Source organism: Sinocyclocheilus anshuiensis, unplaced genomic scaffold, assembly GCF_001515605.1.
Source record: "Sinocyclocheilus anshuiensis isolate Anshui unplaced genomic scaffold, SAMN03320099.WGS_v1.1 scaffold415, whole genome shotgun sequence".
In the NCBI taxonomy this organism is placed as follows: Eukaryota; Metazoa; Chordata; class Actinopteri; order Cypriniformes; family Cyprinidae; genus Sinocyclocheilus; species Sinocyclocheilus anshuiensis.
The window spans coordinates 1,579,725-1,596,350 of record NW_015552655.1 but is presented as its reverse complement, the minus strand read 5'-3'; the positions used below and the strand labels follow the sequence as shown (position 1 = coordinate 1,596,350).

The 16,626-nt window shown below is 33.8% G+C and overlaps 2 protein-coding genes across 2 annotated transcripts in view; one reads left to right on the top strand and one right to left on the bottom strand.

The window, feature by feature from the left end:
* The window catches only part of rhbdl1 (rhomboid, veinlet-like 1 (Drosophila)), a 20,035-nt gene extending 8,521 nt beyond the window's left edge, over positions 1–11,514 (top strand). Inside the window, exons 5-11 of the mRNA XM_016458690.1 lie at positions 362–413; positions 2,531–2,769; positions 4,133–4,281; positions 4,859–4,971; positions 8,190–8,290; positions 10,238–10,298; positions 10,717–11,514. Of these exons, the coding sequence (XP_016314176.1) occupies positions 362–413; positions 2,531–2,769; positions 4,133–4,281; positions 4,859–4,971; positions 8,190–8,290; positions 10,238–10,298; positions 10,717–10,988 (987 nt within the window). The 3' untranslated portion in view covers positions 10,989–11,514. The remainder of the gene's footprint in view (positions 1–361; positions 414–2,530; positions 2,770–4,132; positions 4,282–4,858; positions 4,972–8,189; positions 8,291–10,237; positions 10,299–10,716) is intronic.
* The window catches only part of LOC107667226 (uncharacterized), a 14,618-nt gene continuing 2,888 nt past the window's right edge, over positions 4,897–16,626 (bottom strand). Inside the window, exon 7 of the mRNA XM_016458847.1 lies at positions 4,897–4,908. The gene's annotated coding sequence lies outside the window, so the exon portion shown is untranslated. The remainder of the gene's footprint in view (positions 4,909–16,626) is intronic.

The window sequence follows — 16,626 nt, the reverse complement described above, 5'->3', positions numbered from 1 at the left end:
CCCCCCCCCCCCCAGGGATCTTTGATGAATAGAAAGTTAAAAAGAACAGCATTTTTTAGAAATGGCAATTACAGTAAATGTCTTTACTGTCACTTTTGATCAAATCTGCCCCAAAGCCTTTCAATTGTATTTTATTGTTTTGTTTTGTTTTATTTGTGTGTATGTGTGTTCATGCAACCGTATGGATCCCTTGATGCACAAATACTGAGTGACATTTGATTGTCATGCTATTTTTATGAGACCCGGAGCAGATGAATGCTGTTTGTGTGTGTGTGTGTGTGTGTGTGTGTGTGTTCATGAATGAAAAGCTCTTCCCACAGTCAGTAATAATAACCTCCACGTGCTTCCTTTTCAAATCCAGCCGTGTTCCTCTCAGGACCTTCTTCACTCTCTAACACTTGATACGAGGGGGCGTAAGTGTTTTCACTCTGGCACAGACAGTTGAATCAATTTTGCCGCAGGCTCTTTTAATACATACACACACACACACACACACACACACGACTGCGGCGCTCTGTGTTGACAGTTCTGGTGCTCTAGCTAGACTCATTCAGAGATGTGATATGAACCCTCACGTAATCACACCCTGATACACGCGCACGGATGCTGTACACTTTCTGTGGCTTGGATTCAAGACATTCCATGATTTAAAACCATGTTCTACAGGAAGAGAGACTGAAGCAAAGGCAGAGAGAAAGCTATGAATTTAAAAGGATTTGGGTGAAGTGTAAATCTGGGGCATGTGGGAGATGAAGGAAACAGGGGAAAGAAAGAAGAGAGTGTGAGAAATCCTACATACATTGGTGTAATCTGTAAGAAAGTCACAGTATTAAACTGCTCCATGTCTCTAATTGTGTGTGTGTGTGTGTGTGTGTGACTATTATGAGGTCTGTTAAAGAGTGTATGTACATACAACCATCATGTATGGTGAAAATTATGTATTTTAAAAGACAGTACATGGCATAGTCAGTTATTGGTCAAATAATGTTTTAGCTATAAAAATATTAAAATTATTAATGTAATTCATTAAGTAATATTTTTAATAAAAAATTAATTATGTATAATAAAAGATATTTTAAATAAGATTTGTTAATTATATTTACAGTTATATTGAATTTGTATTCAAATTAATTATATTTATATAATTGTAAATATATTATTATATACAATATTTTATTTACCACTGTATATTTTATGTAGAGGAGTTTCCAGAAGAACTTGAGTGACTCATTATGTTTATATTTTATTTTTTAAATTATATTCCTTCTTTTGTTGTTAGTTATGTGCATTAGAGTGTTTTATGTTACAGTTTTGTTAGTGTTATTAAGTTTATAGCATTATTTTAGTGCTAAAACTAATGTATTTAAAGTGAAACTGTGTACATGGTTGGCATGCTTGACATTAATTGCATTATCGCTTTGCAGTATAAGTCGCAACTCATTTTAGTTGATTAAAAAAAATTATATTCTGGAAAATACTGTATATGTAATTAATTTTTGCTGGAAATGTCACATTAATGAACTGTAAATCATCACATGGTCTGCTGTTGATGCATTTGTTATTATTTCTGTACTGAGCAGATTATTGAGGTTCAGTTAAATTTTGGTTGGTGTATTAACATTATCATCATTTAATGATAAATGTTTTGGTTATGAACTGAAACGGTAATGAAACAGACATACACTGCCGCTCAAAATTTTGGGATCAGTAGGATTTTTATTGTTTTTTTAAAGAAGTTTCTTCTGCTCATTAAGGCTGCATTTATTTGATCAAAAATACAGAAAAAAACTGTAATATTGTGAAATATTATTGCAATTTAAAATAACAGTTTTCTATCTTAATATACTTTAAAATATAATTTATTTCTGTGATGCAAAGCTGAATTTTCAGCATCATTACTCATTACTTCAGTCTTCAGTGTCACACATGATCCTTCAGAAATCATTCTAACATGCTAATTCATAATCAATGATGGAAGCAGTTGTGCTGCTTAATATTTTTTTTGGAACCTGTGACACTTTTGTCAGGATTTTTTGATGAATAAAAAGTTAAAAAGAACAGCATTTATTTAAAATAGAAATCTTTTGTAACAATAGAAGTCTTTACTATCACTTTGCATCAATTTAGCACATCCTTGCTGAATAAAAGTATTAATTTCTTGTAATAAAAGAAAGAAAAAAATGTACTGATCCCAAACTTTTGAACAGTAGTGTATATTGTTTCAAAAGATTTCTATTTGAAATAAATGCTAGTCTTTTTAAATTTTTATTCATCAAAAAATCCTGACAAAAAGTATCAGTTTCCAAAAAAATATGAAGCAGCAACAGTTTCCAATAGAAAACTGTTATTTTAAATTGCAATAATATTTCACAATATTACTGTTTTTTCTGCATTTTTGATCAAATAAATGCAGCCTTGATAAGCAGAAGAAACTTCTTTAAAAAACAATAAAAATCCTACTGAGCCCAAACTTTTGAGTGGCAGTATATGTAGAATTACACTACTTCTCACTGTATAAACAGCTAATGAGATTCTCTCTCTCTCTCTCTCAATAAACGTTCCAGTAGTTTCCGCCGAGCCATTGCAAATGGGCGTCGCACCCTGCAGCGTGAGATCCTATTGGATGAGACGGGGTTGGGCGTGTACAAGCGCTTCGTGCGCTACGTGGCCTATGAGATTCTGCCATGCGAGACGGACCGCCGATGGTACTTCCATCAGAGCAGACTCTGCCCTCCTCCAGTGTTCATGGCCATCATTACCATTGTGCAGGTACACCTCACTGAGCTCTGTGTGCCTCTTTCTTCTTTATGTTGCATTATGGGTTCTTCAGATCAGCACATTTGGTTCTTCGTTCTTTAGTACACCTGTGACTAGAGCGAAACTTTCTTTCAAAGGTTTTTGGTTATGATTAGAAGAACCTTTATTTTTAACCCTATAAAGTGTAATATTTGATACACATTTCCTATAAATGATCATTATAATCAAACATTTGCTAAAAAAAAATACAATGAAGTAAACACGAATAACTTTTATATTGTTAGTAATATTTCCGGTTGAACTCCTTCTGGACTAAAGCAACTTAGGGTTACTTAATTATCCATACATCATTTATGAAAAATAATGTTTTAATGTAAGTATCAAATATGATCATCAGGCTTTTGAGGATTGTTTATTTGTTCATCTCTTTATCATCGTTGTATTGCATTGTATTTTATGTTTTAAATGAAAACTGCAGAGCTTTGGTCATAAAACGAAGTGTTGAAGTATAATATTAGGACATTATTTTGAGATAAAAAATTGACAACTGATATTTAAATGCATTTTATGTAAGTAGTCTGCTATATTATTAGAACGTTTTCATTGATTTACATTACAAGCTATCAGAATATCATCTTTTTGGCCAAATAAATAGCATCTACACCAAATTGTATATTTTTGCTCAGTTTGGGCATCTAAAATTGAGTTTGCACTCCGTATTCTCACTATATCAGCTATGTGAGCCATAAAAGCCCGATGTATCAAATATGATGCTCAACAAAAACCACATATGTGACCCTGGAGCACAAAGTCGCTGGGGTATATTTGTAGCAATAGCCAAAAATACATTGTATGGGTCAAAATTATCGGTTTTTCTTTTATGCCAAAAATCATTAGGATATTAAGTATAGATCATGTTCCATGAAGATATTTTGTAAATTTCCTACCGTAAATATATGAAAACTTAATTTTTGATTAGTAATATGCATTGCTAAGAACTTCATTTGGACAACTTTAAAGGCAATTTTCTCAGTATTTTGATTTTTTTGCACCCTCAGATTCCAGATTTTCAAATAGTTGTATCTCAGCCAAATATTGTCCTATCATAACAAACCATACATCAATGTAAAGCTTATTTATTCAGCTTGTATAAAGGATGTATAAATCTCAATTTCAAAAAATTGACCCTTATGACTGGTTTTGTGGTCCAGGGTCACGTATGCAAACTTGTATAGTTTTTGTTTTTGTATGTTTTGTCTAAAGGTTCAGTAAACTGTTTAATTTCCAAACATTTGATTTTTCTGACTTTTGTTTGACACATGAGGTTTGACAGGTTTAACACTGTTGAGTGTGTCTGTGTTTGTGTTTGTTCCAGATCATAGTGTTTATGTGTTACGGCGTGATGCTCAATAAATGGGTGTTGCAAACCTACCAGCCGGATTTCATGAAGAGTCCACTGGTGTATCATCCCGGACACCGCGCTCAAATCTGGAGGTTCTTCAGCTATATGTTCATGCATGTTGGGTAAGAACTGTGCGCAGTGTTTGACAGGACCAGATGAACTCTTGTTTAGATCTCCATTTATAAATAAATGAGCATCAGCTGTAGTGCACTTGGTTAATTATGCAACTAGCAACTGTTCTTCGAATAAACAGTGTACGTTTTACAAGCTTTAAAGTCAAATACGAACATATTTCTTCGTGCATGTTCCTGGTCTTATTGTGCACGATTCGTTTATTTTAAAGAAAACAGTTTGTCTTTGTCATCTTTTATCAAAATGCAATAAAATACTCCAGCCCCTCTGCTTCAATCATCTGTCATATTGAGATGCTTTTCAATGTGCAATCAATTCATTACTCAACAGGTTTAATCTGTCTGGGATTTCTGTAAGGCCTTAATGTGTTTTGCAAGCGTTTGAGCAAGTTTAGGCTCTTTTAAGAGGAGAGACAAAAGTTTGACTTCAACTTCTAAGGCTGATGAGAATTTCATAGTGTTCCTTTGTCTAAATATAGCTGTACAGACCTGTAGCAGCAGCTGATGTTTTACATTCTGGATGTGTGTGTGTGTGTGTGTGTGTGTGTGTGTGTGTGTGTGTGTGCAGATTAGAGCAGTTGGGTTTCAACGCTCTTCTCCAGCTGATGATTGGAGTTCCTCTGGAGATGGTTCATGGGATCCTGAGGATCAGTCTGCTGTATATGGCAGGAGTTGTCGCTGGTGAGTTAGTGCTTGTGTGTCCGCATACGTCTTGCTGTCCTTGCACTCTGACAAGTTCACCAGGAGAATGTGCTCATGTTTATGATGGACATGTCACCAGTGGGCAATGACCTAATCAATAATCTCTGAATTATTCACACACACACACACACACGCACGCACCATCTCTCTCTTGTGACATATACACTAAAGCAGCAAATATACCACCTCTGGAGACTGTGTGTAGTGTAATAGAATACATTTACATTTTAATGCTAGCTATGTTCTTCTTATTATAAAACAGAGATATATATTGTTCTCTATCAGGGCTATTCCATTCCTAGAGGGCCACGTCCTTAAGAGCTTCACTCCAACCCTAATTAAACACAGCCGAAACAGCTAATCAAGGTCTTCAGGGCAAGTGTATTTAATTATTTATATATATCATTTTGGAAATTACATTAAAAAAAAAATCATCCCTCCTGACCTGTATGTAAATTCTTTAATTTAAAATACATTTGTTGTTTTATTTTTTTTACATAGTAATATTTAAAAATATATTTTTAAATGTGTTTATTTCAGTTTATTATTTTGATGTGTGTGTGTGTGTGGATATATTAGAGCTGCATGATTCTGGATAAATTCAGAATCTCAATTTTTATTATTTTTATTTATTGTTAAATAGAGATTGTTATTCTCCTATGATTCTGAAGAAAAAACATTAGACAACTAAACAAAATAACATGTAATTCACTAGAGGTTCTGACAAAATGTTCATTGATCATTATTAAATTAAATCAAAATAAAATTAATAAATTCAATAAAATTACACAATTTAAAAAAATGTAATAAAAGGAATACAATTAAAATTATTTAAAAAATGTATTAATTTGAAAAAAAAAATATAATTTTGTATGGAGTCAATGTCTCATTCATAAATACTTGTTTTGTTATGTGTATGTTTGTGTGAAATAGGAAATACATAGATGATATACAGTGCTTTTAAATTTGAACCGCGTTCTGCTGAATTCAAAGCCTAATCAAACACTCTTGTCTGTAATTATTAAATAATCCTGAAGACCTTGATTAGCTGGCTCAGGTCTGTTTAATTAGAGTTCATGCCAAACCCCTGCAGGACGTGGCCCTCCAGTCCAGGAACAGAATCAAGTAGCCATGATGTAACACAATACAACTTAACTCTTGCAAATGACATGGACAGAAATATGCTGAAATTAAATGAACACTTATGTTGTATCATATTTACTCAAAATGTACTGGATACTGCAACTTGTCAGCATTTTGACATCTTTAAAGGAAAGTGTCCATGCTGAGGACGCAGAACATGAGATGCAAATTAAAAGAAGGAGAAAATAGAATATGCAAAAAAGAGATAAAAAACGTGAGAAATGGAGTGAGAGGGTGGAGGACGTGCGTGTAGAAAGAGTATTGAGAAAATGTAACATAAAAAGAGCAGAATGATGAAGACGGTGTTGGAGTAAGAGTGCTGAGCACAGCACAGCTCAGTGTGTAACGCACCGTATAGACAATCTGTCACACACACACACACACACACACACAGAGGATATGCCAATATTCAATTATCTCACCTGCTTCTGCTGTATTTTGCATGCATATTCACTTTCCTGTGAGATTTTAGTTTAGAGTACAGAATTAGCTTTACTCAATGTGTTTTGTGCCGCTGTGAGTTTGAATGTTCTGTATTAAATTAAAGTCCACTTGGGTTGGCCACCTAACGAGCACCTACAACACCCTACAAACCACTCGGAACAGCCTGGCATCCTGACTGCAAGTTTTGCACAGGCAAATAGCACTCGGTTTAAATAAAATCTCAAAAAGTTGTTTCTATAGTACACGTTTAGACTGCAGCACAGAGCAGCTCTGTATCCTATAATTACATGACAACTATTAATTATCTTTATTGCATTCATTAAATGGGTCGACAATAGTGATGGCAGTAATGCAGAAATACAGGTCAGGAGGGGTTTATATGCATATATATATATATTACACGTCATTTTAATGTGTTAATTTTTAGTATTATATAAAAATAACACAATAAAGACTAAATCATGCATCCTGAGCTGTATGTAAATTCTGTAATTTAAAATATTTTTTTATTAAATTAAATACATTTGATGAAACATATACATTTGAGTAAAATTAAAACACCTTTTGTTATCATAACATTCTTCATGATTTATTAATAAACTACCTACAGGGGAAAAATAATAATTAAATTAAATTAAATTAAATTAAGCATGAATACATTCAATAAAGTTAATTAAAATTGTATATAATTAAAATTACATTTATTAAATACACAATTAAATACAAAAATACAAATAAGACATAAATAAAAAGTAAAATGAATAAATTCAATATTTAATTTATTACATTTATTAAATTAAAGGAATCAATTCAGTAAATTAAATAAAATTACATTTATTTAATTTATTAAATTAAAAAAAATTACATTTATTTAATTTGTTAAATTAAAAATAAGTTAATAAATCAAATCAAATTACATTTATTAAATAATTTATTCAAATAAGAATTAGATTAAGATAGATAATTAGAATTTAATTACATTTATTTTATTACAAAAAATTACAATTTTGTGTGTGTATATATATATATATATATATATATATACATATATATATATATACACACACGCACACACATATACAAAAATATATATAAATATTTTATTAATAAAATTAATAAAATCCTTATAAAAACTTAAATTTAGGTTTTATTAAATTATTTTTAAGGCATGTACGACAGTTAGACACTCTCAATTAAGCTTCAAATCATCCAAAAATTCAGGCATGCATCAGTGGTGTACAGGTCCCTATGCGGGGACCCTCTCATGTCATTATGAGGCAATTATATTAGGATTACATTTGCCTGTCAATTTTCTCTATTGGGCAATTTTACTCAATAGAGGCTGTCTGAAATCAGCAAACGTACAGTGTGTACACAAGTGTTTTAATGTTGTACGCCACGAAGGTCTTTACACAGAATGAGAGTCACAGGAAACAATGTATCACGCTAGAATTTTAAATCTATCAGTTCACATGATGTCATAATTTCAAATGGAGTCACTACTTGTGGGCGGGGCTTTGTCACATGCTTCGTGGGGGATTTGCAGGACAAAATATATCAAATAATCCCACTCTTTGTCATTGGTCTAGACTAACCATGTATCTCCTCAGGTTCACTGACGGTGTCCATCACGGATATGCGCGCTCCGGTGGTGGGCGGGTCCGGCGGGGTCTATGCACTCTGCTCAGCACATCTCGCCAACGTTGTCATGGTAACCGAAACTAACTGCTGCCATGGCGACTTGTGTCAGAATGAATGAAAAGGGGAAATCAGGCAGAGGAATAGAGAAACGAGGAAGGATAAATCTCTCCGGATGCTTTATATTGCGGCTTCCCTAAAGATCAAAGAGTCTCTAATCACTCGCACACAGACAGACACAAACAGGCCTCAGAGAGTCAGAAAGTCTCTTCAGAGTCTGCTGTGTGCTGATGGATGCGTCTCAACTCTTCCTCTTCCCTGTTAAAGTGCCTTTTAGTTTGTGTGTGTGGAATTTGAGGAATGTTCTGGATTCAGTACAGGTTGAGCTCTATGATGTCATCAGTGACACGCTGTCAGTCACCACAGGAAATCATTTTAACTGGTTCCTCAAGCAAAAATCCACTTTTAAAGAGGTGTAGTTCCACCTCTAGGAGGTGATTTAGAAACTTTACAGCTCAAATAACACTTTTTTTATACATAAGAATTAATATAAGCACAAAGTCAACATGAAATCAAAATTGACGTTTCTGGTCTTATTGGGAACAGTTCATCAGTGCACATGTAGCCAAATAGCTATTAAAGGTGGGGTAAGCGATTTCTGGTAGCCAATGTTGACATTTGAAATCACCAAAACAAACACGCCCCTACCCCAAAAGGGTCTCGCCCCTATTTTGATAGCTCCGCCCCACACATATGTATGCAACCCAGGCAACGATTATTTCTGAAACAAAGCAAAACCAATGTTACACCGTGTCTACACTGGACGCGAGTGGTGCGGCGAGACAAAATACTATAGCACTCATTATAATCAGTGATGCTGTCTACACCATAGATATATATACATATCTATGGCCTACACTGGATGCGGCGCGGCACGACAAATCCCCGACAGAAAACTGCTGCTGCGTTCTATTTATGACGTATTGACACAAATTTCAAATGATTTTCAATGGTCGCTTTGTCGTGTCCAGTGTACTAGACAGACTTTAGCTGTTGCGGAGCAGACACAGTGTTACTCGCCTATCGAGAAGAAACAAAGCAACCTCGGCGTCCGATCGCAGGCCTTCCGCTCCTTGAGTTCTCTCCAGTGCTGGAAAGCTGATCCGATACTTACACGGGTCCTACTTCTTGCCTTAAGCCTTCTTTTGTTCCACAGACATTTTCCTCTTTTGTTTTTTATCCGCCATCTCTATCTTTCTGTCGCTCGGCTTGCTAATGTCCGTCATGTGCACTGAACGCTCTCTCCTCCACCACATCAGTAGACACGCCCCTTACTGCTGATTGGCTACAAGTTTGTTTTGCTATTCGGCCCGAATCAGTTTTCCAAAGCGTTTTTAAAAAATCGCTTATCCCACCTTTAATCATTGTTTTAGAAAACACAGTCTTTTTTAACACATTATGGATATTCTATTTTACCCAAAAAATATATTATGAAAGTAAAATAGGTTGCAAATGGCAGTTTTAGTCATTTTATTATGTGCCTTTTTATTATTTTTATTAACATTTCTATTCAGCTTTAATTTATTTTTGTTTAAATTTTAGTAATTTTAGCACTTCAGCCTAAACTAACTTTTAGATCTAAGCGTACGTTTCATTTAATATTTTTTATTTTATTTTAGATCTTATCTTTTTAGATAACTTTATATCAGTTATCTTTTTAGTTTTAGTTAACAATAACACTGATGGCATTTCACATTAGCTGTACATTTTAGCTTTTAAATCAAGAAGTCCAGCATAAATCTCCAGACATTTATTTTAATTTTCCAGAATCTCCAGATTTGCTTAATTTATACTTTTTATGAAACATTTCAATGTAAAAAAACAAAACAAAATACATGCGTGGATGAATACAGTAAGATCAATAAGATGTATTTACAAAATAGATTGAGTGAATTTTCATTATGCTGACTTTGTAAAAGTCTTCGTTATGCCTTTTAACATGCATATGTTTGTGTTTCAGAACTGGGCCGGTATGAAGTGTCCATACAAATTGCTACGGATGATTCTTGCACTTGTTTGCAGTAAGTAACTAGTTATTGCCGTTCTCATACTTTAGTAAATAGGCTGTGGCTGAATTCACAATAGCATACTAGCACGCTACTGTGTACTATTGTGTTTTTTCATTTGCTATATTCATTTGCTATATGTGTTTGTCTCCAGTTATCTGAAAAATAAACATGGTTGTTTTGCATTTTTAAACTGATCTAATTAAATGTTAGAAATGTTAATATTTTTTCAATTAAATAAAAAAATCTAATTACATTTTTAATAAAAAACAATTGCCGATATATTAAAAATGGAACACATTGCATCTTTCGCAATGCACTTTTTATCTAGTATTCCATGCATACAAAAAATGACATATTCCAGAAGTAGTATAAGTAGTAGAGTAGTATGCTATTCCAAACATCTGCCAATCTCTTTCTCCGTCTTTGGCAGTGAGTTCAGAGGTGGGCCGTGCCGTATGGCTGCGTTTCTCCCCGCCCCTCCCCTCCTCCGGACCGCAGCCCAGTTTCATGGCTCATCTGTCGGGCGCAGTGGTGGGCATCAGCATGGGGCTGCTGATCTTGCGGAGCTATGAGGAATCTCTGCATAAACAGTGCTCCTGGTGGGTCCTCATCTTCTCCTTCATCACCTTCCTCCTCTTCGCCATCTTCTGGAACATTTTCGCTTACGAGCTGCTCGGGGTACAGATCCCGCCCCCTCCCTGATGACACGCCCCCCTCTGGTGGCCCCGAAAAGCCACGCCCCCCTGTCCGACACAGGTCCGACCTCAATCTACTCCGCTCGACCAGCAGCGGAGACACGGACGTAAAAACCAGAAGGAAGGATTTCAGTGGTGTGAAATGATAACGCATACTCATATTCCATACAGAAGCAGCAAACACAAATGGCGTGGTATTTTTAATGAACACTCTGAGGCAGCACAAGGGTCCGGCGAGTTTATTTGAACAGACCGTCAATACGTCGTACACACACACAAACGCACACACACGTACATCAGATTTGTTGTGTATTTCAGCCCGAGGCTCGTTCATGATGCCTTTCTGTATTGTTTTGATTTGACTGTTTCATCTAAGCCTGTTATGCATTACAGATACCATCCGTAGTAGATGAAACGCCAGGAATCTCGCTGACTAAAAACAAAGCCTTACACTTGAAGACACGGCAAAGTCCTCAGTGAGGTAGGGGGTTGATGTTGATGTCATTTGATGCTGTTTATTTTTGGATAATTACGGATTGGATTCGGTGAAACCAGGTAAAACTTGTTTCAAAGGGCAAAAAGTATGTTTCTGAAGCTGTTTCATGGTTTACTTTGTTCCTCAGCAGTAAACAGAAACATTAACTCTGTTCCAAATCATAGTGGGCTTTCTATGTGGGCAGCATGTAATAGGTGCTGCCTTTTTGCCAAATATGAACACAGAATTTTCAAAAAAGCAATTCCAGAATGTATTGCAACAAGCTCCAAAAATTCAAAAAATGTTTATAAATATGCACTACCATTCAAAAGTACGCTTTTTAAAAAATGTTTTTGAAAGACGTCTTTTATACTCATCAAGGCTGCATTTAAAATACAAGTAAAAATACAGTAAAAATGTGAAATATTACTACAATTAAAAAAAAAACTTTTCTATTTGAATATATTTTAAAATGTAATTTATTTCTGTGATCAAAGCTGAATTTTCAGCATCATTACTACAGTCTTCAGTGTCACATGATCTTCAGAAATCATTCTAATATGCTGATTTGCTGCTCAAGAAAAATTTCTGATTATTATCAATGATGAAAATTTGGTAAATTTGTGGAAACCATGAGATTTTTTTTTTTGAGATTTTTTGATAAATAGAAAGTAAAAAACTGCATTTATTCAACTTTTTAAAAATTTTTACTGTCATTTTTCATCAGTTGAATGCATCCTTGCTGAATAAAATTAATTTTTGATCCCTTTTGATCTACTTAAAAATGGAGTACCTAATATTTTTATGCTTATTAGAGTATTGTTTTGCAAGTACTCTATTGAATGAATTACGTTTTTGTAGTGCATTTCAAATTAGGTTCCATTTCCGTTATGATGCAGCTTTAGAAGGGAGCTCACTTGGTTTGGAACAGACTGAATATCTGACCCTTCATCTTGACCTTTGAAAAAATTTTCCAGTGAACACACAAACACAAGCCAGTGAGAGAGTCAGGAGTTTACAAGCCACACACTAATCATTACTTCAGTATTGCAGTTGTTATGGTAACTGCCGTAACGTGATTAAAGATGCTTTTGACATAGAGACCAGTGTCACGACCACCAATACCGAATGTGTTGCAACTCCAGTCATGGTAAAATTTCGTCTGCCTACATTTTCAGTGAAGGTTGTCTTAATATAATAATGATTATGACTGGGTTTGAAAAATACAACTCCCCTCGAGAAAAGACTGCAAAAGATGAGCATTTTATGACCCCTAAATATTACAAAATTCAGTAGTGCCAAGTTATCATTTGCTAAGCTGCTAAAAGATAATTAAAGGGAATTAATTGAATTGCTAAAGGAAAGATGTGTATAAGATTGCTGTTCAGAGTTGATTTCTTTTCATTTTCGAAAAGCTTGACCGTGTGTCAGTTTAATATTGTGGATTTTTGTGCCATAGTCCTACATTTATATTTATTCAGAGTGGCTATCGGTGTTGGATTGTGGTGTCTGTAAAGATCATCTTAAACCAAGAGATGTGATGATGATGATGATGATGATGCAAAACCCGAAATGAAATGCATTTACACCCACAGAAATAGAAAGTGCTGGAAGCAAAGCAAAGAATATTAACAATACAAATGTTTCATAAATAAATTCAGCTGTGGCCAAAGGTCACGCTTATGTAACAAAACACATTAATGCTTTCCAGGGAACATGTAAGTTATCTGAATATTTTAAAGTCAGCATGAAATGGCACTCGCAATGTGACACTTTTCAGGTAAAAAAAAAAGGATATTTGAGGAGAATTGGCAAAAAAACAAAGGCTTGGTGAATACATTTCAGTAGTAATAAAGTAAATCGTCAATTTTGGTTTCAGGTTGACTTTAAATGTTCTGATCCAGCATCCAAAAAAGTGGACTTTATAGAGTTCCTGTAATATTAAGCTGGCTGGTGCTTTTAGACAGGTGAAAAATGAAACGCTGAGGAATATTTATCAGACACGCGTATAAACAGTGAGAAAGAGAGAGAGAAATGTTATAAAAAGCTAAAAACCATATTGGAATATGTGATAGAAGAAAATGAGGTGAGAAAGACGGGACAAATAGCTGATAAAATGAAGGAAAATGGAGAGAGAGCAGTGAATGATGGATGTATTCTTTTTTTGAACACTCATCAAATGGATGGAAGTGTGTGTGTGTGTGTGTGTGTGTGTGTGTGTGTGTGAGAGAGAGAAACATGTTTTAATGTGTTGTATGACCATTGTTGGTTTTCAGACTGTTATAAGCACACATACTGTAGTCTGTGTGTGTATTTTTGCGGTATGTGAGTGTGGGAAACACTGAACCTCGGTCTAAAAAATTGGGTTGTGTTCGGAGTGGAATACTAGCATACTTACTGAATACTTTGCCATTTATACTGTATACTGCCTAATATTTAAAAATATATATATAATGTGAAACGGTATGCATTTTGCAATTCTAAATGTTTCTAACAGTAGTATACAAGATGATCATGTGACATCGCTGATTAATTCAGCAAATGGCATATATTTATCATGTTTGAAATAGTTCTTTCAATTTTAATCCAATTTTGAGAAAAAACAAAGTAAAATGAAATCTTGTAGCATTCAAATAAGACAAACTAAATGTTAAAAGTTGATCATGTGGTTAATTTATTTTCACAACTGTTATTTTAGTATTATATATATATACTATTATAGTATTTATTAATATTTTGAAATAGCTTTTATTTTTATATTTTCAATTTTCATTTTTTTTTTTTAAGTTATTTATGGCTTTTGCCATTTTTCCTCTGCTTTTTTATATTTCTGTTTTTATTTCAGTTTTAGCTTTAGTCATCTTAGTACTTCAACTTGAGTTATTTTATGTACTTTTCTCATTTTTATTATTATAATTTTTTATATTTATGTTTATATTTTAGTTTTGCCATTGTCATTTTAATACTTCAACTTATTTTATTTGTTAGTTGCCAAGAAAACATTTTTAAAATAATTTTTTTTTTATTTTTAAGTTTGTCTTTTTTATATCAATATTTTTATATATTTATTTATTCAGTTTTATTTCAGTCGTTTTAGCAGTTCAACTGAGTTGCCAAAGCAATTTTAAATTTTTCATGTTATTTAAATTTTTTTTTATATCAACTTTATTTCAATTTACAAAAACAATTTTTAATAGTTTTAGTTAACAATAACAACTCTGTTTCAGAATGCAAGGTCGAGCGCATTGCATCGTGGGATACGTTTTTTAAATAGTGTACTCTGTTGTATGCTGTAAATGTTACCAATAAATCATCCACATATGCCATTTATACTAAACATTTGCATAATATACCAGTATGCATACTGCAAAACTAGTATGGGTAGTATGGTAGTATGCCACTCCAAACATACCCTGGGTGAAGAAGTGTACTCAGTCAATCCACTTAAAACTGGGAGCAAACCCATTTACCAAGGACCTCCCCCTTAATCCCGCCCACATTACGTCCCAGCCAATAGCTACTCTCGAATCTCATGCTTAACATCAGTAGCTGGCCAATCAGCACAGATTGCGGTGTCATGCGTTTATTTTCTCCATGATGTTGTAGGTGTAGGTTGCAAGTGTTGCTTTGAGCTCATCGCTGTGAGATCCTCTGTGTCGCTGCCACAATTGTAGTCCTACTGAGAATCGTAGTTCATTTACAGATTTCAAAATGGTGCCAAAAGACGAGATGATGACTCGATGCAGTAAAAGATTCTGTTTACAAAAAAGAAGCTAAAGCTGAAAATATAATATAATGCTAATAGTTTTCTCTTGATCAGATGATGATAAAAAAAGAGATGTAAATATTGATAGTTTCTATCAAATTCTTTATCATTTCATGATGTGTTGTACTTCTGAAATATTGGGACCTGAGGCAATTTTATGTAGTTTTATTTTGTACGGTTTTGTGTTTGCTTTCATTTCTCAGCTGTATGAAATAAAGACCATACTGTGAGGAGATGTGTGAGTGTGTGTCAGTGCCCACAGTAACACTTTCCACCGATGGGGTGCAAAGTATGAAACTCCTCTTGAACAAAACTTTGTTCTATTTCAACAAATTATCAGGATGTGCTGCTTAACCTTCAGAGACTGTTGTTTGGTCACCTTAGGCTAATATTATGTACATGGATATATTTTCATTATTTCTTGCTTTATGTGTGGTTTGCCAATTTTTTAATTTTTAAAGATTCGTTTTTGCCAATTTTGTCTTTAGATAGGACAGTGTAAGGACTGGAAGTGAAGTGGGAAAGAGAGAGGGGTGGGATTGGGAAAGGTCCACAAGCCGGGATTCGAACTCGGGACGCCTGCAGCGCAACGGCGTTATATGTCGATGTGCTGCCCACAAGAATATCGCTGCTGACAGTGGTTTGCAAATTTTAAAACCATATTATTAGTTTCTTATAAATTAAAGAATATGTATATATTTTTTATTCAAATATTTTGATTTTTTTTTTTTTTTTACAAATTGGCCATGCAGTAGCAGCAGTCTAGAAATTAAAATTAATCATTAAATTTGATTTATATGTATTTTGTATACATCAGCATTGAAAACAGTTGTGCTGCTTAACGTTTTTTTCCCAGATTCTCTGAAGAATAGAAAGTAGCTTTATAAATGTAACATTATAAATGTCTTTACTGTCACTCTTTCAATTTAATGCAACTACCATTCAAAAGTTACTTAAACTACCATTCAAAAGTTTGGGTTATCACAGTTTCCACAAAAATATGAAGCAGCACAAACACTGATAATAATCAGAAATGTTTCTTGAGCATATATATATATATATATACACAGGTGCATCTCAAAAAATTTGAATATTGTGAAAATTTTCTTTTTTTTTTTGTAACTCATTTCAAAAAGTGAAACCTTCATATATTCTAGATTCATTACATGTAAAACATTTCAAAAGTTTTTTTGTTTTCATTTTGATTATTACAGCTTACAGCTCATGAAAGTAAAAAATGCAGTATCTTAAAATATTAGAATATTTACATTTGAGTGTCATTAAATGACCATCCCTACAGTATAAATTCCGGGTATCTCTTGTTCTTTGAAACCACAATAATGGCGATATTCAAATTTTTTGAGATGCACCTGTATATATATATATATATATATATATATATAT